General features: G+C 39.5%; 1 protein-coding gene across 6 annotated transcripts in view; it reads right to left on the bottom strand.

The window, feature by feature from the left end:
• STN1 (STN1 subunit of CST complex) overlaps window positions 1-26,688 on the bottom strand; it is a 49,310-nt gene that overhangs the window by 10,182 nt on the left and 12,440 nt on the right. For 5 of the 6 annotated variants that reach the window (XM_054071555.1, XM_054071556.1, XM_054071550.1 and 2 more), the window contains 8 exons: window positions 23,030-23,169; window positions 18,372-18,467; window positions 14,340-14,411; window positions 12,399-12,560; window positions 11,019-11,130; window positions 10,092-10,254; window positions 3,101-3,223; window positions 2,439-2,511 (listed from right to left, as the gene is read on the bottom strand). In XM_054071555.1, the coding sequence (XP_053927530.1) occupies window positions 2,439-2,511; window positions 3,101-3,223; window positions 10,092-10,254; window positions 11,019-11,130; window positions 12,399-12,560; window positions 14,340-14,411; window positions 18,372-18,467; window positions 23,030-23,162 (934 nt within the window). In that variant the 5' untranslated portion in view covers window positions 23,163-23,169. Of the gene's footprint in view, window positions 1-2,438; window positions 2,512-3,100; window positions 3,224-10,091; window positions 10,255-11,018; window positions 11,131-12,398; window positions 12,561-14,339; window positions 14,412-18,371; window positions 18,468-23,029; window positions 23,172-26,688 lie in introns of all 6 variants that reach the window. The other variant, XM_054071554.1, reaches the window with a different exon arrangement.

The raw sequence follows: 26,688 nt of genomic DNA, 5'->3' as shown, positions 1-26,688 counted from the left end.
ACATTGGGTTCTAGCTTTTGTTCCCCAACTGAGATAAGCTAGGCTGTGATTAACTGCCTTGCCTGACTGCCAATATCAGAGAGGACAGAGTTACAGCATTACCATTTGCCCACTGTGTACATCTCACAAAGGGTCCATTTTGACATATTAAATTTCATTTCAAGAGGGTCTGTTTTTTTCCCTTCTCTGCTATTTTTCTTCCCTAGCCTCATCTAAGTCTAAAACCAGAGCAAATGAGTCCAAAAAAAAAAAAAAAAAAAGAAATAAACAAACAAAGTCTACCATTCTGCTGTTCAGTCTGGAGTCAAAATGTACTGTCATCCTTTTCTGGCTGTTTAAGCCTCTAGATAGAGCCACAGTGGCCTTGTACGAGGGCATTACAGATCAGTCTGTTTAGAATTACAACCAAAGCCAGTGACTGGGACTGTCACATGGGCATATTACATATCAAAGTTTGTAGAGCTCTGACTAGGCACGCTGAGCATCTTTTTATTTGTACAATAATTTCAGGCAGCTCTGTTGGACCCAAGAATGTATCATAACTAAAGCAATGGGGTGAAGCATTGCCTTGAAAACTGGAAAAGAAACAGCTCATTGGAGAGAAGAGTTGGGTTTATCATAGATCAGTGTTCCTGCCATGGAAGATTAAGATTAATCTGGAAGAAAAAAAAGGTTAGGAATTTCTTGCAACAAAAACTAAAGCCCTTGACATATTACCACATGTTCTTATTTCCTCACTATGAGACTACCCAACAGTCAAGGCGAATTCTGTGGCTTTGACTGCCATCCCACCAGCAGAGGGGGGACGACAGTAACATTGCGCTCTGTGTTCTTGCATCATTCAGTGACAATAAAACATCTGCAGCATACTGTTGGTTTTGATTGAAGTTTCTTGGCTTTCCTTCTCAAAATCTTCTATTGCCAGTGACCAGGACACTGAAACAGTCCTTCTGAAAACTAGCAAAAAGACAGTGACCTGGAAGCTGTCCTCTTTACAACAGGAAACTAAGTAGGTAGAAAGCTTCAAGGAGAACAAGAAGCTCTGTAGAGCAGTTGCTATTTTTAACCTGTTCAATGCAGAAAGCATGGTTTTGTGGACTCAGAACTCTTCAAAGTGTTTTCTGTGACTGATCTACAAGTTTCTCTATGAGAAGGAAACTTCCCATGGAACACCTCTGATGTAGTACTTTCCCAGTGGGACAATGCACAAGAGGGGAGTTAAACATCAGGCAGTCTCTCAGTGCTCTGTGTCAACTGAGAGTTCTGGCCTCTATAGTGACACAATTATTAAAAAACATGGGTTCCAAGAGATTCAGCTGATGTCTAAAATGGGCAGAGGAACACTTTGACTCTTTCAGAGATGATGTCTGAATTTGTTAATTGGATAAAAACAATGTGATATAATAACTTGCTGCATTGAAACAGCCTCAGGCAAATGAGCCCATCTTCACCTGCATGCCTAGTAACATGTACTCCCTCCAACCTCCTCAGATACAGAACTCTTACCTCCACCTACAAAAGTTGTCTATGATTGTACCTCTGTTTAAATTAGCCAGCAGAAAACTCCCCTTCATATACCAAGTCCTACAAGCACTATTATAATTATGACAGTATAAGGATATGAGCAATTTAAGATTATATGCCTTATGTTCTAGTTAGAATGTACCTCAGTACAGAATAAATGCCTACCACAGAAAAAGCTGTGCTGCAGCAGCAAGTGATCCCTGCTGAAACATTCTGCCCAATGAATTGAAAGAAACTCTGTAGCAAAGTACCTGGGTAATTAGCAGACATTCAAGTCAAGCACAAGCTATCAGTATGGCAGTAAGACACAGTAGGCTGGAGGTACAGGGATAACTCAGAAACCACACCAGGTACACTATCTGAAAAGGAGTGGATTTTGTCAGACTGAAATCCCCACCTGCAAACCACCTGAGCTGTACCTGAGGTTACAATCTACAGAGAGTATCCTACTGACTTAAGTAAGCCTTATTGTTGACTTAATGGAGGCGGGGATTTCACCTTTCTGTGTGGTCATTTGTGTGTCAACTCCCCCTGTAGAAATCCAACCAGCAAGACTTGCTACATATCCAGAGTGCAAAGCGACAGCTGCTAGGTGCTGACCTCACTTCATGACATTTGGTTCCTCCCAAAATCTAAGTATTCTGAAATACTCAAACAGATCTAAGATAATGGCTGCTTATTTCAGATCTGAGAGGTTTGCTTCCTGCTGGACACACCTGCTCTTTCTCTTTCCATGCTCAGAAGAAGTTGCTCTTGCACTCCTGCTTTCAGCTATACTGATTGACTACACCAGCAACTTAGCCCCTAGTTCAAGAGTAAGGACATGAAGCATATCTAATCCAGCAGCAGGAGGAGAGATTGTCACCAATATACCACCACCTGTTCATCAGAGCCCTGATCACACCACTACTTACGCCTGGGTTTTCGACAGTCTTCTTTAATCACATCAAGGGTCACTTTAAGTAGTTCCTTATCATGGTCCGTCACCTGGAGAAAATAGAAGAAACTGGCAATTTATAACAGTCTATTTCACAGAAGATAGCACAAATGTTGAAAAGCAACGCAAGGCCACGATGTATTCCAAACTAATACTGTCATAACTACAGTCTGTATTATACACTGCATACGAGACTAATAATGAGTGTTAAATCTTCGGTTATTATTTTTAGTACCATTAGCGGCATAGTAGGTGACAAACACGATATACCAAAACTCAACACAAAGGAGGGTGTACGGTTCAGTAGAACTTCAAGTTTCAGCCCAGCCTGGTAAAGAGAACTGTCACAGGTCCCAGCCTTCAGTATGCTCACCTGTGTCAGCACACAGTTTGGCCACACAGTAAACACAGACTGCACTTGCAACAGCAGCAGTGCTTAAGTCTAGCACTGAGTTACAGAAAGAACAACTTAGCAGGTGATACAGGGGTAAAAGCAACAGTGAAGTAAGCTGCAGATAAAAATTTTGAGTAAATTGACACCACTTGGACGTCCAGCTTCTTTCTCAAACATTTCTGCTGTTTCTACTGACTATGAAAGTCAAACCCCAAACTTGTTTGCAACTACAGCTCAGTTCTTACATGGTATAAGTCCTTGGAGCTACTAGGTTTCTGGAAAACCACTCCTTTTTCTTGTAGCATCCTTATTGCTTCCTTAAAAACACTGTGAATCCTCTTGGAAATGGAGTCACTTTTCGACTTCACCTGGATGGTAAGAAGGGAATGAAGCAGATGGTTAAGAAATCCCAGTTCAGCTGAAGTTGCCAGCAAAAGCTCCAGATGTTTTCAAGAGCAAGAGGATTTCAGGTGATTTTGTTACATATTTTTCTTCATTTAGTAATTTACAAATCGTATCTGTTATGTATGAATTAATCCCTAAGCTTTAAAAAAACCCCAAAAACTAACAAAACCAAACAAACAAAACAAACACCAGAAACTTATGCTATTCTTAAGGAACCACAATCTCCTAACTGCCTTCTTCGTATTTAGCAGTTATTTGATCCTATACATAGAACTCTTTTGGAATAGGCTTGTGATGCCTGCAGAACATTTGACTGCTTAGCTAATCAAGCTTTGCTCATATTCAAAGTTTTCCTGGTTATAAGAGTAGGAAGATAGAGAGATCAGTGCTTTGTAAAGCAATGTTCAGGAGGAATCCAGGTGCTGGGGACTGAATTCTCATCTCCTGATTTGAAACTGAGGCACTGTCCAAGGAAAAGGAAGAAATTGGCAAGAATAGTATTTGTTTCTTATTCCCTTGGTTTCCAAATTTTACATGCATTCTGGCCATGCTCTCAAGTGTTCCTCCACAGCCTAATGAAATGAAAGGATAAAGAAAATTAAGACAGGTATATGAGATAAGGGAACAAAGGGTTCAGTTTTGAGCACATCTGGGAAACAAGTCTTTTGTGCCTGGGAGTCAATAACTGAGGAGGCTATTTAGAACAAAGGGTTCTATGCTTGCGACACACATAATGGACAAGGAAGGAAGGGAAGGAAAAAAAACAAAACTGGGAAAACCAGGGTCTGTTTGCAAGTAAACCAGAGCTAAAACAGTGGAATGATAACTAAGAAAGTAGAAAGAAAAAAAATCAATTGCGGAGAAGAGAAAGTATGCGCAGATAAGAGCAAGACCATAACTTACTCTTCTACATCTTCATGTGTCCTACTACGGCCTTCAAACTCCCATTTATCTACACAGACTGCTTCAACTCCCCGATTGTTGTTTCCTCATCTGTTGGGAGCACACTGTGCACCCTGTGGTTTTCTTTGAGAACAGAGCTAAACTGCTTCCCACAAACCAACATACGATAAGTAGAACCACACCAGAGCAACCAAAGCAAGATCTGCTAGGCCATTTCTGCAACTATCACTGTAAATGCTACCATCTTGTCCTGGACAAAAGTATCAGACTTCACATATCCTACTTCACTCACTAGAAGCACTCACAGAAGCCTTGGGAGTGACAGACAACCTTCATGTACCAGAATGAACTCACACAAATACGTGTAACAGACATCACATTAGCAACAGAAGAATATCTTTTCTCAAAACTTTCCTTTGATCCATTTTTAAATCTCAAGTGAAACTCTGACTGCTTCCAAGCCTGGAAGCTAACATGCCTAACTGCGAATAGTTCAGAGATCCAATAGGGATATTGGTGCTAGCAGGCATCACAAGTTTCTCCATCCCCTTCCTCCAGATAATCCTTGGTATTTCAACAGGCCATAATCCCAAGTCTCTCTCCCTTTCTGTCCTACAACAGCCAACTATCTTTTTCCTCTCAAATCAACAGTCAAAAATAATTGCCTAAGAGTTCAAGATAATTAAGACAGAACAATGGTGATTATTCTCAGTTCAGTTTTCTCCTTCTGTTCCAGACTGAAGGGCTTCAGAGCCCGAATGTTTGTCCACCTCCCTGTTCACCACAGCTATATCAGTTTGGATAACAGACACTGCTTCTAACTACAAACTTGACTGTACATCTGGACACCATTCCAGTCACAGCGCTAACACCACTATCACGTTTCTCCTCATAGTGCCTCTTCTGATGAGCTGAAGAAAGAAGCATAAAATGTAGCAGGAAGGGTTAAGTGAAGAGTGAATATTTTCTTATGGAAAAGCACATTCTTACAGCCATCCAAAAAAGAAGAGACTTTGCCTCCCACTTAAAGGCAGTAATAAATCCTCAAGAAACTAAGAAACTGCTAGCAAAGCAATCACCTCAAGACTCTGATCAATTTTTAATGTGAAAGCAAAGATTTGGGAGAAAAAAGATAAAAATATCTCCAAAGAAGCATGATAATTATTCAGTTTGGCTTAACACCGAGATCCCGTCAGAAAAGGGAGATAATTAAAACCAGACTCTGTGTGAACTGACACACAGCTCAGCCCGGATGGATACTGAAACAGAATCACTTAGAATGCAAGGGATTTGACAGAGTGAAGGCAGAGACGCAGGCTCAGGAGCTAGAAAATAAGTAAGCAGCTGCTACATATCAGCACCCTCTCACACATGCTGCAGAGTCCAAAGGAAAGGGCTCCCTGGCAGAAGGACTGTTCCCAAAGAACAAATGAGGTCTCTTGTCCTCTTCAGGGGCTTCTGTACTACGCTGAAATGACAGAAAAAGTGCTGGGTTTTTCCCTGGTGCTCTTGAACATGCTTCCTCCTCTTCAGCCCTCTGAGTAATACAAGAATTGAGGTGTTTCTTCATGAACACAATCTAAAACTACTTAAGCTGCTCTTTGGGTCCACTCAAAATATCCCCAGCATCTCAAACATGCAAATTCACATGTCAATAGTATTTCCTCACAATACCTTATCAGTTTCTTTTATGCCAAACTAGGCCTTCATTTCCTTTGGGATTAACTTTCCTCTCAGAATCAATGTATACCTAAGCTTGTGATTTAGTCTACTGGGCAGAAATCTAAGACTGAACACAGAGCTATACGCATACAGAAGAAATATAGGACTATAAAATTCCTGTGTGATTTCACATCCCTGCTTTTATTTCAAGAGAAGATTGAAAAATGCTTGCATTTCAACAGTTACAAAGATCTATTATAGCTATTAACACAGTTCTGAGTCACAGCTTATTAGCCATCACTTCACTTTCACAAAGCCTTTCATCTGAGAAATGCAGATATTAAGTACTACTGATGATTGAAAGCTCCATCAAGATTCAAATCTGGATTTTGAATTAATCTCTCACAATGTTCACACTTTGTTTTGCAAAGTGCCCTGCTTCAGAATGCCTTAGTTTTAGGGTGCACAATTTCAGGTTCTCTGAAATGCTGACAGCAGGGGTTCCCCCTGTCCCAAATCAAGGCCTTTTCAAATAAATGAACCTGTACATCCAAACACAGGAGCATCCAAAACTAATTCATTACTTTTTCAGAGCACGCTTTTCCTCCACACAGAGGAAGAAGCAGCTATTAAATAACAATTTTACCATCAGTACCCTTTCTTCCAAGACCAGTCAAGGACTCTGTAGCAAGGCTAACAGAAGAATCCAAGTCTTCACAATAAAGCCAGTCTTTTTATCAGTATATTCCATCTGATGGGTCTCATACAGCTTTGTGGGCTGGTGCTGTGCAACCAATTATTCTCAGATCTTTAAAACAAGACAAATTCTCTGTGCAATCAATAACAGGCCAAAGAATGAAGTAGTACAGGAATTAGTCTGTTCAAAACACTGAAAGTATGTAACCTTGGCTCATTATGAATCACAACACACCCTGATGGTGTTAAAAAGTTTCCTGGTATAACCACACACGTGATTCTACTCATGGAATTGCCCTTTGCAGTTTCTCATGCAATGTTTAATCCTTGGCTTAGACAGGTGACAATTTTAGTAATAGTGATTCTAGACATGTCGGTTCTGAAGTCCTATAATAAGCTTTGCAACATACATATTTAAAACAGCTTCCTCAGGAGGCAGGAAGGCAAGCACCTATCATCAAGACTGTATAATACACTATGTTATATCTACAATACACTGTAGAGAGAATATACAGTAAGTATGAACAACACTGTAAAACTCCCTGCTGTAACTACTTGTCATTGCTGACCTTGAGATAATATTCAACTCAAGAGAAGTACAAACATCAGAGGCTGGAAAGCACAACTCAAGTTATGTCTCCAAACTAGCGACATACACTAACTGGAATGGTAATACTAAAACAGCACACATCATCACTAATGCATGGAAGAAGGGCATAAAAAAGGTTAATCAAGACTGGCTGGTTGCAAGCTGTATTTAATCCAGTTGAGAAACTGGATGGATCAAGTTCACATGTAGTTTTCTTAAAAAAAAGGAACCAAAGGCTTGTGCATTTGCCAGACTTAATTGCCCAAGTCCTGCAAGTAAACTCTACTCTTTAGGTTCTCTAAGCACAAGATCACTTCTTTTTTTCGCTTGTAGTCTTCCTTCTGGTACCACCCCTCCAGTCTCAAGAGTCATGTGATTAAGGGATAGACTACAGCTTAGGCATAGAAGGGGCACTGGTTATGTGAAATAAAGCTTTGCTGGTTTTAAAAAAACATAACAGATTTGTTAATTTTTAATTATTTCTGAAAACACTGAGCCTTCCAATTCCCATCCAGTGTAGACTAGAAAATCAAATGTCCCCCAGTGTATGTCTAAGCAGAGGATGTGATGTGAATTCCACCATCTGCATCTGCTAGAGGGTAACTTATTCTGCAGAGCCAGAAGACTGCACTGCTGGGGACCCATTGGGACTGGAACAAGGTATTGTAGGACATGTATGGGATGTAGACAGGGCTTAGGTACAGTAGCGCTGAAAAGGTACAGAGAGATGCTGCCTACCTCAAGCTATCCCAGCTACCTCCTTCCATCTTTACCCCCTGCTCCAATGCACTGCCAATTCACTCCAATGCACTCCAATTTCACCTCCCTGGAGAAAATATTCCATGGGGAAATACTTTCCAATTGTGCAAGTACCTTATAATTTGGAAAAGAGATGAAAGGGTTGCACCATATCTCTTAGAATGACAGGAAAAGCAAGAGAGGCACAAAAAGAATTTAACAGCAACCATGCTCTAGAAGACAGGAATTAGGGGGAAAAAAAAAAGTTACACCTCCAAATAACTTTCTTTCACGTCCAGGAAAAGTGCAAGAAGTGAACAAGTGTGCATAACATATATAATTTAGTTTGGTCCACTCATCCAGCTGCTGTCTTGCCAAAGAGGCATGAAAATAAAAAACGTTCTTCCACATGAGCAGCACCCTTTATCTTTTTGGTTTGAGGGCAATGCAAAACAGAAGAAAAGAGAGGAGAAAAGAAACGAAGAGGGCCAGAAATCAGATTTATTATACTCCTGTGGATCAAACTGGATGCTTGACCCTTTGCCAATTATGAGAAGAGACCTTTGAGTGAGAGAGCAGAGGAACAACCAAAAGCATTTCCAGAGCATTACTAGGCACTCCTCTTAAGTCATTCAGGTCACTTGACAACTGCAATTTCTTTCTTATGCAAAGATACATAAGCCTCTTTGCAAGGAATTAATACGAAAGGGCAATAGGGAGAACTGTAATTTCTAAGTAAGCATCCGTGTGCCCAAATTCCTGGACATACACTCACATCCTTGCATCAGGGTCAGGAGCAACTATTAATTATTATGATAGCTCCTTATGACTGCAAACAACATTGATGCTACACTGTTTTTGTTGGTTTGTTTTTTGGTGCTATTCTGTGTTTGTTCTGCACTAGTTCCTACTGTAAATGGCTTTGTAAGTTGTTCATCTTCATCTTTCTATAAATGCTGAAACTTCAAAGACTGAAATTTCCAGTATTAGTTGCAATGACCACTACTTCCTTTAATGTAAAGTGTTTGGGAACTTTAAGTACTGTTCCAGCTAGTTTAGAAAAAACACCCTGTCCCACGTTGGATATTCTAGTATCAAAGTTTTCTGTCAAAAATTAGGGTAGCTCCTGTTATTGTTATATCCATGCTTCCTTTAAAGCAAACATCAAAACGTCTTCAATAAAAATATAGGAAACAGATATCAAGAAGCTGTTGTCAGAAGCAGCTCAACACAGCCAACAAGAAGAGACATGCTTGTCATTATTTGACCTCATCTACAAGGGACTGGGTTTTATGTTCCTTTTTGAATAAGAATTAAACAAACATCCGATGTTAACATAACACAACACTTTACAGTACATATCAGAATCAAGCAGTGAAAATGACTGCCAAGGCTTTATTTCTCTACAGAAAACCTAAAAGTAAACAAGTGAGTCACAACACTCCAGTTTAAGCTTCAGTTGCCATTGGTAACACGGTAAAAGTCATAACTCTTTCAAACTGCTGAAATTCACCAGTTCACACCAGTTGAGAATCTGGTTTGTAATTCATCCAAATAACACAGAGCAGTATAAAGCCATTTTACAAAACATTTTTGTTCTATTTCCATTTCTGCAGTTTATCAAGAGCACATTATCACACTAAGTTTCTTAACAGTCTGGTTACCAGCAAGGGCATGTAAACTGATTTCAATTAAATCCCACCTTCTGATCCTTTCAATTATGTCCTTTAAACAACTAGGGATTTCCAACAAGAGAAACATGTAGCAGGGAGCACTGTTCACCCACTAATTATAATCTCCTTCTGAAACCTACCTTTCTATTAATATGTTGAGCTTCAAATGAGAAGATAAACTTTGTGCTCTTTTCTCATGATCAAACTCAGAATCTCAAACATCTGGCCGAAACAGCTCAAGCACCTTAAAGGGATCTTCTTTTCCGATTCTGCCACTGTTTACAGATCTAGAAAAGATAGTGTCTGTTGCAGACTCTAAGGTTATTCAGCCCTAACTCAAGATTACCCTTAACGACAGAATTTTCTCATATGGCTTTCTTAAGTTCAGTTGGTATGTCGCAAGCGACAAGGTTTCCTCAATCTCTGTAAGTAATTAATGAATAAAGCTAATGCATTTGTGGGTCATGAATCCTCTGAAGGCACCAGTCCCCCATCTTGTTTATGCTTAAAAAAAAAGTACCTGGTATTATTTCCTCCCACTAAAACCATGAAACAGTTACATTAACTCACCTCCTGACAGCTGGGACTGGGTAGATGAACACCAGCCAGTGAGACCAGAGTATCAATTGTTTCCAGCTCCTGTTGGTAAAAGGTCTGAATTTTGTTTTCTAATAGAAAGTCTTTCACCTTCTCATGCAGCATGCCAGCTGAGAAATTCGGACCCTCCAGGCCACTACAAGGACATGTAGAACACGTCAAAAGACAAGAAATACACTACTAACATTCTTTAGAACAACTACTTAAAGCTAGCCTGCCAGACTGGTTTTCAAAGGCCAAAAATTTTTTTTCTTTTCTTAAAAAAATCTGAATTTAAACTCTTAATTAAAACAGACCATTTTTAGACGCAATAAACACCCAACTGTTCCTCTTCAATCACTTGATGCCACAGTGTTATGATTTTAAGATCTGCAGTCTCTGAAACTACACTACATGCATCAGACCATCCAGCTACCCTTAAACTGAATACAGGAATAGGTGTAGTCTCTGTTTAATGAGGTTATGTATTTGTGATTTGACGATGACACAGGCAGAAGTTGAGAGCATTTTGATGGGATGGCTCCTTATCCTTACTATCTTATCAAACAAATCAGGCAAGGACATCCCTCCATCCAGTCTGTTGACCTCACACCCGAATCTTGCTCCAAATGTCAGCTTCTTTTACTAGATGCATGAGGTCTGTACACAATACTTTTACTATCTTCCTAATATTCACTTTGATTCTGCATAACATTTCTCAGATTATGGATGGGTATTTAATATATATGGATCACCAATTATTTGGGAGAAAAGCAGGCTGCTACTGTATGCTTTTGCAGAGTCTAAATCTAAAGCACAATGGGGCCTTGTTCTACGTTTTTCCACAGTTACTACAATAGCAAATAAACAATAATGTCATCTCACATTTTGCCCCAAGACCACTCTGGATACCGCATTTACCTCTGTCTCTCCTCAGGGCCTTGGAAAGGTTTATCATAAACTTCTCTATAGAGACAGGGGAGCTCCAGCATTCTTGAAATCTGAACAGCACACACAGGATCATCCACTTTATCTGGAGTGGCAAAAAGAACATGCATACTTGGCCAGAACTGCCATGCCAATCTTTTAAGCAAGCATACCTGAGGTAGCGCAACAGAGCTTCACATGTCAGTATTACATTCACCCATTTTCTTCGCTGTTGTTTTTATAAAAACAAAACCATGAAGGCCACTCCTGCTTTTACACCTTACAAGGAGGTAAATGACCTGTTGTGGTGCATTGCAGATTATGCTTTTCACTGACAACTTATTTAACCAGAATTTATGACCTCTATTTTACCTTTCAGTAGTCTTTATCCATTAGATGAAATTAATACATAGTAAGGAGCTTTAGTTGGGCCAAAGTGAAAGCAATTTAAAGGCTATTTGAATTGCGTGGCTCCTCTTTAATGAAACAATGGTATTATTACCAGCCTTGAATGGGTTACACATTCATAAATCTTTTGCCTGGAATCGAGGGTTGCATTCCCTCTCAGATTTTAGCTAGAGCTGAAAGATCTAGAGTTTTTTATCTGAGCACAAAACTCTAAAAGACTGGCTTCCCCCACCAAACAATCATTCCAGTATTGTCTCGGAAAGATTTCGTTGGGGAAATCCAAATCTTACACAATAGCACAGACACAGGAGAGAAGAAGTTACGCAGCTGTAAGTTCCTAGGGTGTAAGCAGAGGCCTGCAAAACCCTGCTGCGCAAAGAGCTGTCAGATACAAGGGCAGCACCTGCATGCAGATCTGTGCCCACGTGCCTGAGGAGGAGCAACACTTCTCCGTCATTCTGCAGAGCCAGAGTAAGGAGAACCTGAGCTTCAGTGTTACAATGTGCCCATATGCTGCTGTCTGCCCACAGAAGGGATTATACAGCCTGCTACAAACAGCAAGTGTTTCTCCAAAGATGCTAACGCTCTTGATGAAGAGTGACAGAAAAGGTCACCAACTCCCTTCTCATGGGCTTCGGCTGTTCTACTTCAACACAAAGAAAACTGAAGAGCAAGTCACTCAGATACTCAAGCACAGTATCTGCACAGCATTCTTGCATGCAAGCTAGGCATCTTTTATAGATTTTCCTGGAATGCTTCCTTTACAGGCAATCTAATCCCACACATTAAATAGTGTTTTCTACCTTACAGGGCTAAGATTGAAATAAAGATATACAGATGAAACTCTTTAGAAAAATAAGATACCAGAAAACAAGGTGGAAAATATTCAACAAGTTACATACATCTTAAGTGATCTCACAAATTCAGACAAGTAAGTTTTGTATGTCACAGATCCATAACACTCACAGAAACACGAAGCTTGAATTTCTCTTTGTTGCCTGTAGGTTCGGATGTGACCTCTGATCCTGACAACATCCCCAATCTCCAGTTTGGTTTTCCAGCTCACCATTTCTTGGAGTTTCTTCATCTGTTCAAGCACAGTAAGACTGCTGAGTGTGCTTGGACGACCTGTGACAACAGAGTGAAAGGAGATGAGGCACTAAGGCCTAGAGGAATTTGCCCTTGCATTCATCCAAACGCCTGAGCATCAAAGGACTCATAATGCTAAGAAAAGGCTAAGGTCTCAGGCACCACATGCCCTGGGTAGCCAAACTTTTGCGTGACCAAGTTAGTTTACAATATTCTGTTTATTTAACTAGTCCATCTGGGGAAAGCGTAAAAGGGAGGAGATACCGATTTACCACTGAAAACATCATAGATGGGTTGCAAAATCAAAGCATTTATTTGAAATGGGGTTTGCCACTTTTTGATTTTGTCATGCTAAGACGGATGAGAGGAGAAAAGAAAGGTCAGCTGAACTTCTTACATAAATAGAATGAGTCATCTGAGGTGGGACCAAGGTATCCATGTGATGCAATCTGATGTCTACACTGAGGCGAATGCAGCTTGACAGAACTTCACATTTACATAACACTCCTTTGCAGGAGAGTAAACCCTTCATAACTTAAAACCTGATTAATGATCCAAGCATCCTGATCACAATTACAAAAGGCTGGAAGAAAGTCTCCTGCGTCCCCTAGGAGCTGTCTTGTTAGCAGGTAAAAATGTATAAATTTCCACTAGAAACACAGTATCCTCAAGCACTCCTGATGTACACATAAAATAAGAACAAAAGGCCAAAACAAGCATTCTGCATCCTCACTGTATTTCAAGAAATTCCATTAATGAATTTAAGTTCCTTATAAAAAACTGACTTGATTGTAGGTCCCCATCATTATTTTTGGAAAGCTGTGCCACAACATCACCTCCCTAAAAGTGAGAGCTGTCTTCTAGATTCCAGTTCCAGTCAGGGTCATTCACATAATTCATCCTATCATCGCTAAATGTAAGCAAGTAAAAATTATCTGTCTGTATAAATGGGCTTGATCCACACACATAAATTTTTAATTTTTACATCAAGCTTCCCTCTCCCCATTCAATGCATATGTAACCCCAACACCAGCAGATGACACAAGTAATACTTATTTCAGTAGGATTTGATCAGCTCCATATCAGAGTTGTCAATCTACTACATGAGCTCTCAAAGAAGGTCTAAAGTACAAAGTATTCCATGCTTTGTTCCAGGAGAAATAGTGGGGAAAAAAGCAAAAAGATAGCCAGACACTAGTGAGTTCTTCTGGTTTTGAATGCAATAACAGATTCACTTCAAATGCACCGTTTCTGCACATTTAGAACTTTCCCACATTGTAAAGGACTACTGGCATTCCTCTACTGTGTTGTAAACCACTTTTGCATTCATCACTGACAGTATATGCATAAGCAGGATGAGAATGTGAATGCAAACAAAGAAGAGAGGATGAATCCTGAAACTACAAGGGCTGGGAACATAGACCAGGTTGCTGGTCAGTGGACTGACTCTGGAAACAGAAGCTGTGGCATGTGGCAGATTTCAACCTTACTTCCTTTCTAGCCGAATTCACAAAAAGAAACGTAAGAACAGAATTCGCTGAACAGTGTCACAGTGTGGAACTGAATTACTCTATTACTCAGATAAGGAAAGGCATGACAGGTCATAACATCATGGTTTTATTGGCATTACCACCAGATGCAACACAAAAAGTAATACAAACCTTCCAAAATGGCCCAGGCTGTAGGATGTGATGGTTTAAAATGAAAACTAAAAGTGAGTTGAGTTTGCTCTTCTGCAAGTTTGATGGTTTACTAAATTACATAAGACAAACATAAGCAAAAATATACAATCAAAAGGGGAATTACTTGATCCATTACCTGATAAAGATGTTTTTGCTACCATGGGATTTTTCCAGCAGACACAATTTATAACTCCAGTACTGTCATCCACTATAAAAACAAAAAGCAAGAATTACATAGTAAGAAAGCAGGTAGCAATGTTCCAAGAAACGCAGACACAGTGAGACTGCCAAGGATATCTCATTCCAACCAGTCTGAAAGGGAAAGTGGGTGCTCAACAGCTAAGTATACCTCTGAAATAACCACCACAGTTGTTTCAGTCATGGAAGTTGCTCAGCACCAGATACGCTTATGTGCATTGTCAAAGTAACAGGTATATTCTCAAAAAAAAAACATAAAATCAAGCACTAGCTTAAGTTCTGAGGCTTCAGTACATGTATTTCATTCTAAAGGGTTTTAATCCGAAAAAGATTAACACCTTCTCCTGAGCCTGGAAGCTATCTAGTTTTTCCTGTATAGATATATAGATGGCATGTCCAACAAAGACTCTCTAAATAAAAAGGTACCAAATGTCTGTCAAACCACAGCAAGGATCACATTTCATGTCCAGCTAAGGCTCCATGCACCTTGGCTGCTTGAATATAACCATCTCCAAGACTAAGCTTCCACTCTTCACAAATCTGAATCTGCAGCTTCCTTTTGCTCCCTAAACCAGATCCATGAGTACAAAAGTAACAGCAATGTTTACCAGGAAGGTGCTGATTGGTACCTGCAGTCGCTTCCTCTGGGAACCATAGCATCAAAGCAAAATGCCTTTGCATTGTCTCACGTGTTTTGAAACAATATCCCTATTCGGGGGGGGTCCAGTTTCAAATCATTGTCTCACTTTCCTGTTTCCAAGTAGCTTAGCTGTGCTGTTAACAAACATGCAGCATTCATAAGATGCAAGTAACTCAAAATTCCATGGCAAAAGTATGCTCGTTTCCTTGCTATCCCCCTTTTAGGCTGCTGTGTCTGCAACTATTTCAGCAGATTTAATTTAGTACTAGAGCACAGATAATGATCTAGCTGGTAGAATTTCCTCTCCTTGGTATAGGCAAAAAGCAACTACTTAAGTAGGAGTCAGAGCCCACATACACCATGCGAAGCTATCAATGCAAGCCAGCAATGGCAACAAGAAACAGAGCAGATGACATTTCTCTACTACATTATTGCGGCTTCTAGATGTCCCAGCTTGCGACTGGCTCTGTTGCACCAACTGTGACAGATATGCTTCCTAAGAAACCAACCAAACAAGACGATTAGGAGGCCAGACTCCTCACCAATGTAACAGCTGAAAACGTGAGTCTCAGAGAGACACTAACCTCGTTTTGACCACACAGAGAATCTGCTTGCAGAGAGTGGCGCTGAAACAAAGTTCTCCCTGTTCACAAATAAAAGCTTTGAGCTAAAAGGCAAATAACTCCTGAAGCACAGATGAATGAGAACTCTTGCAATTGTATTCTAATTAGACAGAAGAATGTTTAACCTATTTTAAACGCACTCAAGAGGTCTACAAGCTTTTGAAAACTTCCTGTGCTCCCTGTGCCACCCTTCCTCATCTCCTTGGGTTTAAACTTTTGTTTGTTTAGAGGTATTTTGTGCATTTTGTTTTGGGGTTTTTGTTCTGTTGTTTTGTTCGTTTGGGTTCTTTAGTTTTTTTGGGTTTTGTTTTTTTTTTGACACATCAACCACTGAGGGACAGCACTCTCAAAATGACCTGGTAAATGAGATAATTGTGTTCATTTTTATTTCTTTATACTAAAAAGAGTACGGTTCTTTTAGAGTCTATGTGAGACTAATGAAATCCTGGCGAGATTTGTTTGTTTTTAAGACAAGTGCCTTTCAGCCTTTCAAAAAAGTTCTGGAGTATAAAGAAAACCATGTCTGTTATTGTTTGGTTTTGTCAAAAAGGAAAAAAAAAAACAGGTCAGAAAGGTGCATTAGCTAAAATATGAGCTTGTTCAACACTACATTTAAATTACAAATCCTTCTCCTGACTGATAATAATAGCAATAAACAACAAAATCAAAATGTCATATATAGCTTTTACACAGCACAATTTTTTTCAAGCCAAGAAAGAGTCAACTCACTCTCCTTAAAATTATTTTGTCACCACTTCTAGATGTATGGTTTTCCAGCATAGAGAGGACTTAAGACTCATAAGATGAGTGGTGTGTATTCTGAAGTAGGCAGATCGGAAATGGGAGAGGAGGGGGAGACAGACAGGGGTAGTGATAGGAAGATATTTCAGTCCTCTATCAGAAAAAAAAGTACAAAGAGGGAATTGCTTTCTAAGTCACTTTCAAATAGATGGAAAGAAAGCAAGCCCTGAGCAGCGTGTGCACTCCAACTGATGCAAGGCCTGCTCTGTGACTCACCAACCAGACTCAGCTGAAGTGAGAGATGCAAGAAGTTACATGCAGGAAACTGTCTAAGAAGTTACAATTTTAGGCTGGCAGAGTCAGTCAGCCTGAAAGGGAGGGCAGGCTGGGGAGGGGCACCCTGGCTGGTAGCCTGAAAGCTCAAACCAGGAACTGCTGGAACAAAGAGCAGAGTTGGATGTGAAAGGACAGCAGGAAGTCAGGCTCGCTGAAAGCCATACTTAAGAGGTCGGCTGATCTAACACTAAGGCCTTCCACTACTTTGTGGTTTCTTTTTATTTCTCAATTTTCTGCCTCAGTCCAACATTTCCAACAAGTTTACCACTGAGCTAATGCTGACAGTAGCGTGAGAAACCCTTGCCCATGGAACTGCTTTTGCCACGGTCATTTTGATTCTGCCCTCCTTTCTTCTCACTAAGTGACAACTAGATTTGCATACTAGTGCAATAAAAGAATAAATAATAGCTGATGTTCAATTCATGTTTCAACACTTGATTGCATCATCAATTACATCTTTGTCTCTTACCTTAGTTGCTTGTTTAGCCTGTGCTACTTCAAGTGTCAGAGAAACCTGTACTTCAAAATATTTGCTGTTAACTTGTTATTTAGCATAATGGCGGTGTAATAATGAACATCAGGAAATGAGACTAAAAAATAAAAATATCTAGAAAATATCCACTCAGAAACTTGCAAGGACATTTCTATAGAGCACAGAGTCAACTGTAAGCAGCTGCACCCAGTGCAGAGTTGCTATGTGCACTAGCAGTTGATGCTGCTCTGCAGCAGTATGATGCAACTGCAGGTGTTGTGGGAACTGGGAGGTGGTTAAATTGTCAACTGTATCTTCACAATACTGCAATGAATCAAGGAATTACTGTTGCCTCAATTTTATAAGTGAGAGAATTGGGTAAGACCAGCTGGAAACTCATAGCAAAGGAAAACATTGGATACAAGTGCTTCAAGTGCTTCGATCGGTTCTATGCATTTGGCTCCACCTTCCTACTGTGAAATAATCTCTCCCACTCTTTGAAACTTGCCACATCACCACTACTCCACTCTGCTTTTTCTCCAGATGAAAAAGACAGATGAACAAAATGACAATCATATGTTTCTATGTTATTAAAATAGTCTCAATATTGGGAAAAAGCAATAGGGATGAGACAGCTCCCAGCTAGTGTTGGAAAGGGCTAGTACTGTGATGCTCGAGTTCAATTTGCTAAGGCTCTTATGCATCGAAATATAAACAAGCTCCTGACTGCTACTAAGATAAGGCTCCAAGATACAACAAAACATACAAAAAGTCAAGAGTGTTTGCTAAGGTTCAAAAAAGGAAGAAGTGACTTCCCATTTGCAGGCACTGTTAAATCCACAAAGAGCTGCCTGTATATGAGAGGAAGACTGTAGAAACCAGCAGAAAAGCAGTAATCAAAATTAAGATTTGTGAGATGACCCGAAATGAATCAATATTTCTGCTTTAACTATTTCTTTTCTACTTTCGTGGAGGTGAACAGTAGCTTCCCTAAGTTTGCCAAGCAGTCCGAGCTGCAGACATGCACTATATTAGGGAAAGAGCACAAGTGTTTCAAGAATAGACAACAATCAAATAAGGCAACCCTTAAGTTCCAACGGTAACTAAGATTGAAGACTGATAAATACAAGAAGAAAGAAACAAAGTAACTTTTCTTACCTCCATAATTATAAAAGGTATCTCGCTCTTTGGTTTGAACCACTATCCCGACGACATCCACCTGTCTTACTGGATGTCCATTATAAAAGAATATACCTAGACACAGAACATTCTTGGTAAGTGTAACTATATATTTCTTTCAACATCCTACCTTACCTTGTCACATTTGTCAGTAAAAAACATACTTTCTTCTATATTTAATAGATCTTAAATTATATATGTGTCCACCAAGTGAAAAATCCCCTGGATCACCGAGGACTGGAATACCAGAAGGAAGAATTATAAGCTCTACTTTTGATACCAAAGCTCGCTTTCGTAGAATATGAGATCTTTATTAACCTCTTGTTTTCCGGCACCTTACATCTGAGAAACTGCTTGTTTGCTACAAGCTTTAGGGGATTTGGGATGTTATATTTTGGTGTTGTTTTATTTTGTTCCTTCATTTGGGTTTGGGTTTTTCCTGTCATTTTTTTTTTTTTTGCGGGTTTTTTTTTTTGTTTGTTTTGTTTTTTAACATTTTCATCAGGTCTCAGAATAAATAATAGAACACAATGGAGGCAGTTTGAGCTTCTCACAACGCAGCTGTTACTCATTAAGGCAAAGCCTCCAAAAGGAAAACTAACATAATTCTGTCTTTCATTTCTAAAAGAACAGGAGCCATTGGGGGTGGGGAGAAAGAAACAACCCTCTTACATTGCAGAGTACACTATGCAGTCATTGTGGACAGCATCCTGAACTTCAGTTTCAGAAATAACACGTTCTAAAAACGTCCCTTCAAAGCTATTTTTGTGCATTTATAAAGATGACTTGAATAACACGTAAAAACATGTCCAGGAAACAGTAAAGAATCAGAGCCCAGTCAACTCTGACATCACTGAGGTTGCCACAGGCTATAACCCCTTTCAAGGAAGTGACAAATGTTGTTAACAAACACAGATGTAAACATTACATGCTGAAGCTTCATAGTTCACTATGATAATAGGGTGAGAAGCTCCAGCTATATTCCAGGCTGGCTGATTTTCAGTCAATGTGTTTTCTTCAGTTTCCAAATACTGCTGCTTTAGTGAATATGCCATCTGTGATGTTCAGTAACCGTCTTCTAAAAACTAGATAACTCAAGGGACTCAGAAGGGAACATTTGGCTCCATACACTGTCACAAATCTTATTCTTATAAAGGGAAAGTGAAACACCTCAAAGGAGTCAGAAAAATGTACTGTATTAAAAAAAAAAAAAAATCAAAACCAAAATCCAAAAATAACTTGTCCTACATAGCTGGCAGCCTCAAATGAGCCTGGAATTAACTTTCTTCACGTATGACAGACAACAACCCTAAAGTTTGAGAAGAAATCACAGGTGATCGGCCACAGAGCTCATAAACAGCAGTTTTGCTCATTAAAACCCACTGCAATGTTTTGAGGATGCATCTTTTGCTGTTATCTTAGAGCTGGTAACACTAACCATGCAGTCACTGGTCAGGTCTGGCATTGAAAATGGTTAGCAGGTCTGTCCACTTTTCTCTTATTCCATTTACCGGGACACTGATAAACACTGCTATAGAACTCCTCAATGGAAATGCTCCCACTGTATACAATTATTTGCTAAACCCTACAAAATCTCTATAAAAGGTGGTCTAGTAAGCTGAGTTTTGGCAAATGACATAGATAAAACTGGTTCCCTCCATCCCCATAAGCTTAGACAGAACTCCACCCCTACTCTCCAAAAAACTACTCAAATACAAATGAAATATAAAATGGTATTTACACTATTAAAAGTTGTTGAACTCAATGACTTCAAGATATAAATTGTTTCTCCTACCAGCTTATTTGCTTAAATTATGTTCATATTGGTAGCAATAAAAATATACTAAACATTTGAAGCTATGTGCAAGCACATTCAGTCAAGCTCCTAGTAACCCAGTAAATAACACACACATTAATATGCCGTTACCATAACAGGAAGCCGCAGTGGCAATATTCATGGGGGCGGAGGGCTATAGATACAGAGCTCCCCAGGGCAAGTTCTGGTCATGTCTTTACCAGCATCACTGATCACCGAGTTGCTTGCCATCGCTTTAATTATTATTACCCCCTTTTATGCTATTTGTAGCTTCCCTCGCTTGTTGATAAGCTGTCACAATGCAGTGGTGCATGATAACTCTGAGAAAAGCTCATTTCCATGATGTGATTGTGTTACAACCAAGTTTGACACCCACTTTCATTTTAAGGCCTCTAAGACAACACAATTGTTTTTATCTGGGAGGTTTTCCAGCCTTCTTGTCACCATTTATAGCAGGAGAGTAATTGGCCAGGTTTACTGCTTTCCTCTGTGTTGTTTTAAAGGATTAGTCATTGTGGCATCAAGTCTTAATGCTTAAAAATGGAAAGAAAAAACTTATTAGGTCATTCAGTCCATTTCCTCAGGCCCAATGCAAGACTGTTCCGTACAGTAAATGCCTGGCAATCGGTACAGTCAGGATATAAACAATCCCAGTGAAGGGCATCTGACCTTCTTCCTGGAAGGCTGCTCCACAGTTTAGTAGATGCCATTCTGAGGATGTTTTTCCTGACATTCACCCTGTGTTTCTTTCCATTCCTCCTAGTTACAACTCTTTGTTTTGCACTCATTCATTCTTAATTACCATTACTTAATGACTGATTTATAGCCAATCATATACTTAGCTTCAGCTGGTCTTTAACAAATCCACTAAACACAGGAAACATTGACAGCAAACACCTACCTCCTTCCTTCCCCAAAAGATATTTTTTGTGTGTGTGTGTGCTTCTGTTGTGCTATTATTTTTTGCCAATAAGATACATTGAAAGATGCCTGGCTTGGTAGATACGCAGCACCAGGAGTATGAACAAAATTCCATGTTTGTTCTATGAAGTTTCATTTTATTCTTTAAAGTTTCATTTTATTCTTTAAAGTTTGATTTAGAAAATTATACAGGACTGCAAGCAATGTTAGTTGGGCAAAACACCAGATGCACAGGATGTGGAGAAAGCTTGCATGCACCAATTTTAAAGGCTGATATCTTGACATTACAGATACCACTTCCCTAAGATCATCTTAGAAAAAAAAAAATAATAACAAAACTGAAAGAGTTCCTGAAGCTGAAGGCAACTCATTTAAAAAAAGAACGGCAAGGGTAGTAAGAAGGAAAATTCAGGTAATTTAGGGCTGAAAAAGAAAGCAGGGCTGTACTTCCTAGGACTGTTCCAGCTTTTACAAAATATGTTTGTTGATATTTTTAAGTGTAATTCTTCTGAATATATTTGTGTGTGTGTACCAATGTCCAAGCTCAAACTACAGTCCTAGTCTGCTGACATTGAATTGTTTTGCATTTTGTTTTAAAACAATTAAAGTATCTCTAATTGAGTAGGAACAGGTTTTACCAGATGCATTTGCTACACTGGCACTATTATAAGACTGCTCACTTTAAAAAGGACTGCTAGTACTACTCACTCTAGTATGAACATCAACAGACTGTGTCTTAAATCCATTGCAAGAATTGGGCTATGGTCTCCCATCATGTTAAGAAATAAAATCATATATATACTGGGCTTTGCAGTTTGTGAGGGCCCTTCATATGTAAAAATGGTTGCAAGAAGTGTAAAACAAAAATACCAGTTCTTCATTTCTGCCAGAAGAGCACTACTACCCTTGCTGTTAAAGAAAAATAAATAACAAAACCTACAAGGCAGAGCATATTCGATGAGCCAAACGGATGTACTTTGTCTCTACGGAGGAAATAAAGAAAAAAAAAATAAAACCTCAAAACCAGACCAAAAACACACATTGTGCTTAGGGTTTGCTGCTTTTCCTCATTAATTCTACATTCCTTGGGTTCCCTACTGATGATCTTGCACCTTGTCAAGCTTCAGTTTAGAGTAGCCAACCCTTCTACAGCAGAAAACATACTGCAGTCTATTTAAAGTCTTTATAGTGAAAAAGAGAAATTCGAGGTCAGACCCACATTGCTTTACATAATGCACACAGGTGGATGATATTGGCTGAAGACCAGCGGGAAACAGACTGCAAAGCACAGAATTTCCAACAATGATTAGGAAATAAAAGGTGTGGTATAAGAGCCAGCATAAACACTAGAGTTTACAATAAGGTCACTCAAATGTATGAAGAATGTCATACTTCCACCATATCTTGAAATTAAGCAGACAAAACCTCAAAACCTGTAACTGTCTTATAATACATTAATATACAGAGGAAAAAGCAAAATGTATACACCCAGCAATGTCATCAACCATCAAAATTCTGCAACAAAGAGGGATAAAATCCTTCTCAAACGTTGTAGAGACTGGGAAGAACACGTATGGCCAGAAAGGACTAGTATTTTTAGAATTAAATTTATCAGCCTCTAACCAGCACTACCACACAAAAGAAACACAACTTTACCTTAATGTAAGAGAGACTCTGTATCTATATATAGGAGGGAAAGAAAAGCCATCAGAATTAACACATTTTATTTTTCACATACAATCTGTTGTCCTTAGAACTCCTAAAGGCACTAAGGCACTTAGCTTAAAGGCTTGTAAAGTTGCTTTACTGGTGTTTGTGAAGCATTCTGCAATACCTGGATAAAGACCACAAATCAACTATAATGCTGTTTGCATCATAATCGGCTCATACAAGTATATACCTGGCACTTGTTTAGATTCTGTCATTTCTTTTATATCCTTAATATAGAGTCTTGCAAATGCAGAAAATACAGGATCCAACCCCCAGTGCAGAGAAGGCATCTCTTCTTCATGCTTTTTGGACTCAGACTGCATTCAAAACCTGTGAACATCGAAAAACTTGCAATTATTTTATATACAGGTTTACTTGCGTTCCAAATGAATGAAAGAATATAGCTTGGGATTTTATACCTCATAATACAGTAGACTTGATGAAGAGACAGAAAAACTTATCTAATATGACATTACCTTTTCGTCACCACATGACATTTTTAAAATGTGAATACTGATGATTTACTCAAAGTACTAAGATTCAACAGCAGCAGCATTTTGCCTACCTCCTTCACACAAAATAGAATTTCGGGGATTTTTCCTCTATGGACCCATTAACAGAGAGCCAAACACAGTGCTTCTTTAAAAGAGCAGGATTGTGGGATGCTAACTGGTTACTTTCTGAACACCTGATTATTTCAGCCCCATCACTCTCTTCCTCTTCCATGAGATAGTCTCCTTATTGTTCATACTGTGCTTTACTGCGGTGGCTTATTTTATACAAAACAAAACCAACTAGCCCTTCTTTATCTTGGGCATACAGTCTCCAATAACTTTGCAATTGTTACCTTCCCCTTTTACCTCTTCAGATTTCTCCGTTTAATACCTGCTATCTTCTGCCATTTACAGAGCCAATTCTCTTCTTATCACAGAGCTCAGGTCAAAAAAAAAAAACTAAACAGCACCCAATTCAGGAAGCATCCTTGTAGAGATTTGGAAGCTTAATAGACTTTATTAACTTCTTCTGTATGGACAGGTAAATTGTTCCCATACAGCCTTCCAGGTCACCCTTGAATGGGCATTAGCCACTTACAGCTGTGGGGCAAAGGTGGTAAGTGGACTGATTTTGGTTAGTGAGTAACAGGGCTGAGATTTGGCAGCTACAGTCTCCTGGGAGGTAGCAGCAAACTGCTATAGGCTGCCAGTGATCTCTGTAGTCTGCAGGAGACGTGTAGCTACAGATGTAGCGGCAACACCATATGAATATCATGATAGCATCTTGCTTGTTTGAGAAACAGAGCTTGGATTCTGCAATATTTCTGTTTTCAAAAAAACTTTAATTTGGGGCAGAAAAAAGTGTAGCACAACATGACAGAGCAGTGCTGACATTCACTCTATGCTGTGAAGGGAACCGTAGATGACAATTATATTTCCAATTTTTGTTTTTACCTTTTATTTTTTTAGAAACAACAGGTCAGCAACAGCTTGATCTTCCTTAAATTGGTCATGTGCTTTGTGATATATTGAAAATATTTGATATAGTCAGTTCCACCAGTCACTTCACCTTTGAGCAACAAACTAAATACTTTTGTTTACGCCTGGATTTATGTCTCTCTCCACACTAAAGGCAGCTTTTCCCAATCTATTCCTCTTGCATATGCAATGCCTACTCAAGAACATCTCATCCTCCTTTTGCCATTCATGCCTCACCATGAAGCACACTTTTTCTACTGCTGAATTGCAGGCACTGCTCAGTACAACTGTATAACATTGATCAACTGTTAACTGTATGATCTTAATGATGCAAAGCTACTCTTCCTCCATATGGCAGTTCTCTGGTAGCTTGCTACAGTCTATGTCAAATTTAGAGCATAAATTTTCTCAAGCAAGCACGTAATTTGAACCTATATTTTACATAGCACGTTCATTTTCATAGCAAAATTAATCTTCTCCATGTCTCCCTTTTTGATCGCAGTCTCAAGTACAAAAGTTGCCTGTATTGTCCCAATGCTACTGTGCTTTTGTAGCTTGGAGAAAAAAAAAAAAAAAGGTGTGGGAGGAGAAAAAAAAATTAGCTCAACAATGTCATGGCAAATGAGAAGAGTTCACCCACTGCTCAGTAAACACATGCACTACAGTCAACCCAGGGTAACATGAAATGAGCTGGGATAAAGCGAAGCACTGCTGCTCAGTGTTACCTGGCTCCTACTCACAAATAAACTTTCAAAACATAATGTTGTTAATGGTGCTTCAGCCCCCCAGCTACAAACTTAGTGGCACTTCTCCCCTGACAAGAAACATGGATCCTCCCCAAGATTGTCTTTTATATACAACAATATTCCTCTGCAACTTGCTCCCCACTTACTCTATTACACTTACACTATTACAAAGGCTGTCCTAGCTCAGCACCCATTTTATTTCCTAGACAGATGACAGACAGCACTAACAAGTCAAAGTAAAAAGGAACTGGGTAACAAGCCTGTCTAACTTTTTATATTTTGCATGAACAGTCTCTCAATGGAGTAAAAAGCAGAAGCCACCTCTGCACGTGTGTACATCTGAGGGGAAATCCATGAAGCAGCACCATTTAAGATTAACACTATCTGCATTTCAGTAAATAGGTGTCAAGTCTGAAACACCCAAATGCCAGCAGATCCCTAGCCACAGGTCCAAGCAACACTTCTAGATTAAATAAAGCATCTCCCCAAATACCTTACTGCTTCCCTGTCCTGAAGGGAGAAAGATTTATGCAGCAGAAGCTCTTTTTCTCTAACTCAGAAACTACTGGGAGTTAAACCCAAATCCTGGGGCTTCCTTCTAGCTCTCAGGCCTTGTTATAGCTCTTCACTGGAGAGATTTACGCCCATCACATCTATCTTCATGTTCAGAACCACTGTGCGTGGTTCAAGTCTGCTACAGACATAGCAAGTTTAACTTTACAGGTCTGCAACAGTTTCTTGATAAAAAGTGAATTGCCGCCAGCACTAGAAAGGCATCACAAGCTTTCTTCAAGTCCACAGGACAAATCTACTGAAGTCACAACTTGGAGACACATCACACATGCCAGGCTGGGACAGTGGAGGCATACTTCAGCTGCTCACTTGCTTTGAGCAGTTTCTGACGGGCAAATAAAGAGCACTCTGCAGGGCAGCCTCTTCATGGTCCCAAAAGCCCTTCCAACCCTCATCACCACCCAAAACCAAGCTCATTTTCTTTCTTCCTTCCCAAGTGGCCACTCCATAGCCACATTTGAACAGTGATCTATTTAAAACCAAATGTCTGTGTACTGCTGGTAAGAAAAGATATTTACTGCCTCCTGTACTGCTTGCCTCCACATACTTCTGCTACAAGTCCATTCTCATAGTGTTAACAGCAATTGTCTTTTTGCTCTTATAGCAAAAGGAAGATGTTAAGTCAGAGAAGCAACCCTTTCCAAAGCATCTATTTTTCAGTTAACGTCCAAGCTGGTTTCAGCCAGACTGATAGTCTACATAGATTAAGAAACGTAATTCTTACAAGGCAGATAAAATATTTCCCATCAATTTCTCTTTTGTCATATATCACTATTTTCCTGTAACTTTTTCTTAAGCTGGCACAGGAAGCCTCTCCATTCCAGGCAGAATACCCCAGGGGCTAATTAATTAGTGAGTCATCCTGGTGAAAGTAGAATTTTCCATTTTGCTGGAAGTGTTTTCAGCTCTCAACTGGTACCACTGGTGATAACGCTATCAGCAAGGAAGATAACAGCTGCCCTGTACAATGAAGATTCGAGGGGCAAGGAGCAGGCCACATGGAGACACACAGTACTATCATCAATGAGAACACAGATAGTTCACAATGGACAATTCTG

The sequence above is a fragment of the Cuculus canorus genome, chromosome 7, assembly GCF_017976375.1.
Source record: "Cuculus canorus isolate bCucCan1 chromosome 7, bCucCan1.pri, whole genome shotgun sequence".
In the NCBI taxonomy this organism is placed as follows: Eukaryota; Metazoa; Chordata; class Aves; order Cuculiformes; family Cuculidae; genus Cuculus; species Cuculus canorus.
The sequence above is the reverse complement of the archived record's forward strand: the minus strand, read 5'-3'. Positions and strand labels throughout refer to the sequence as shown.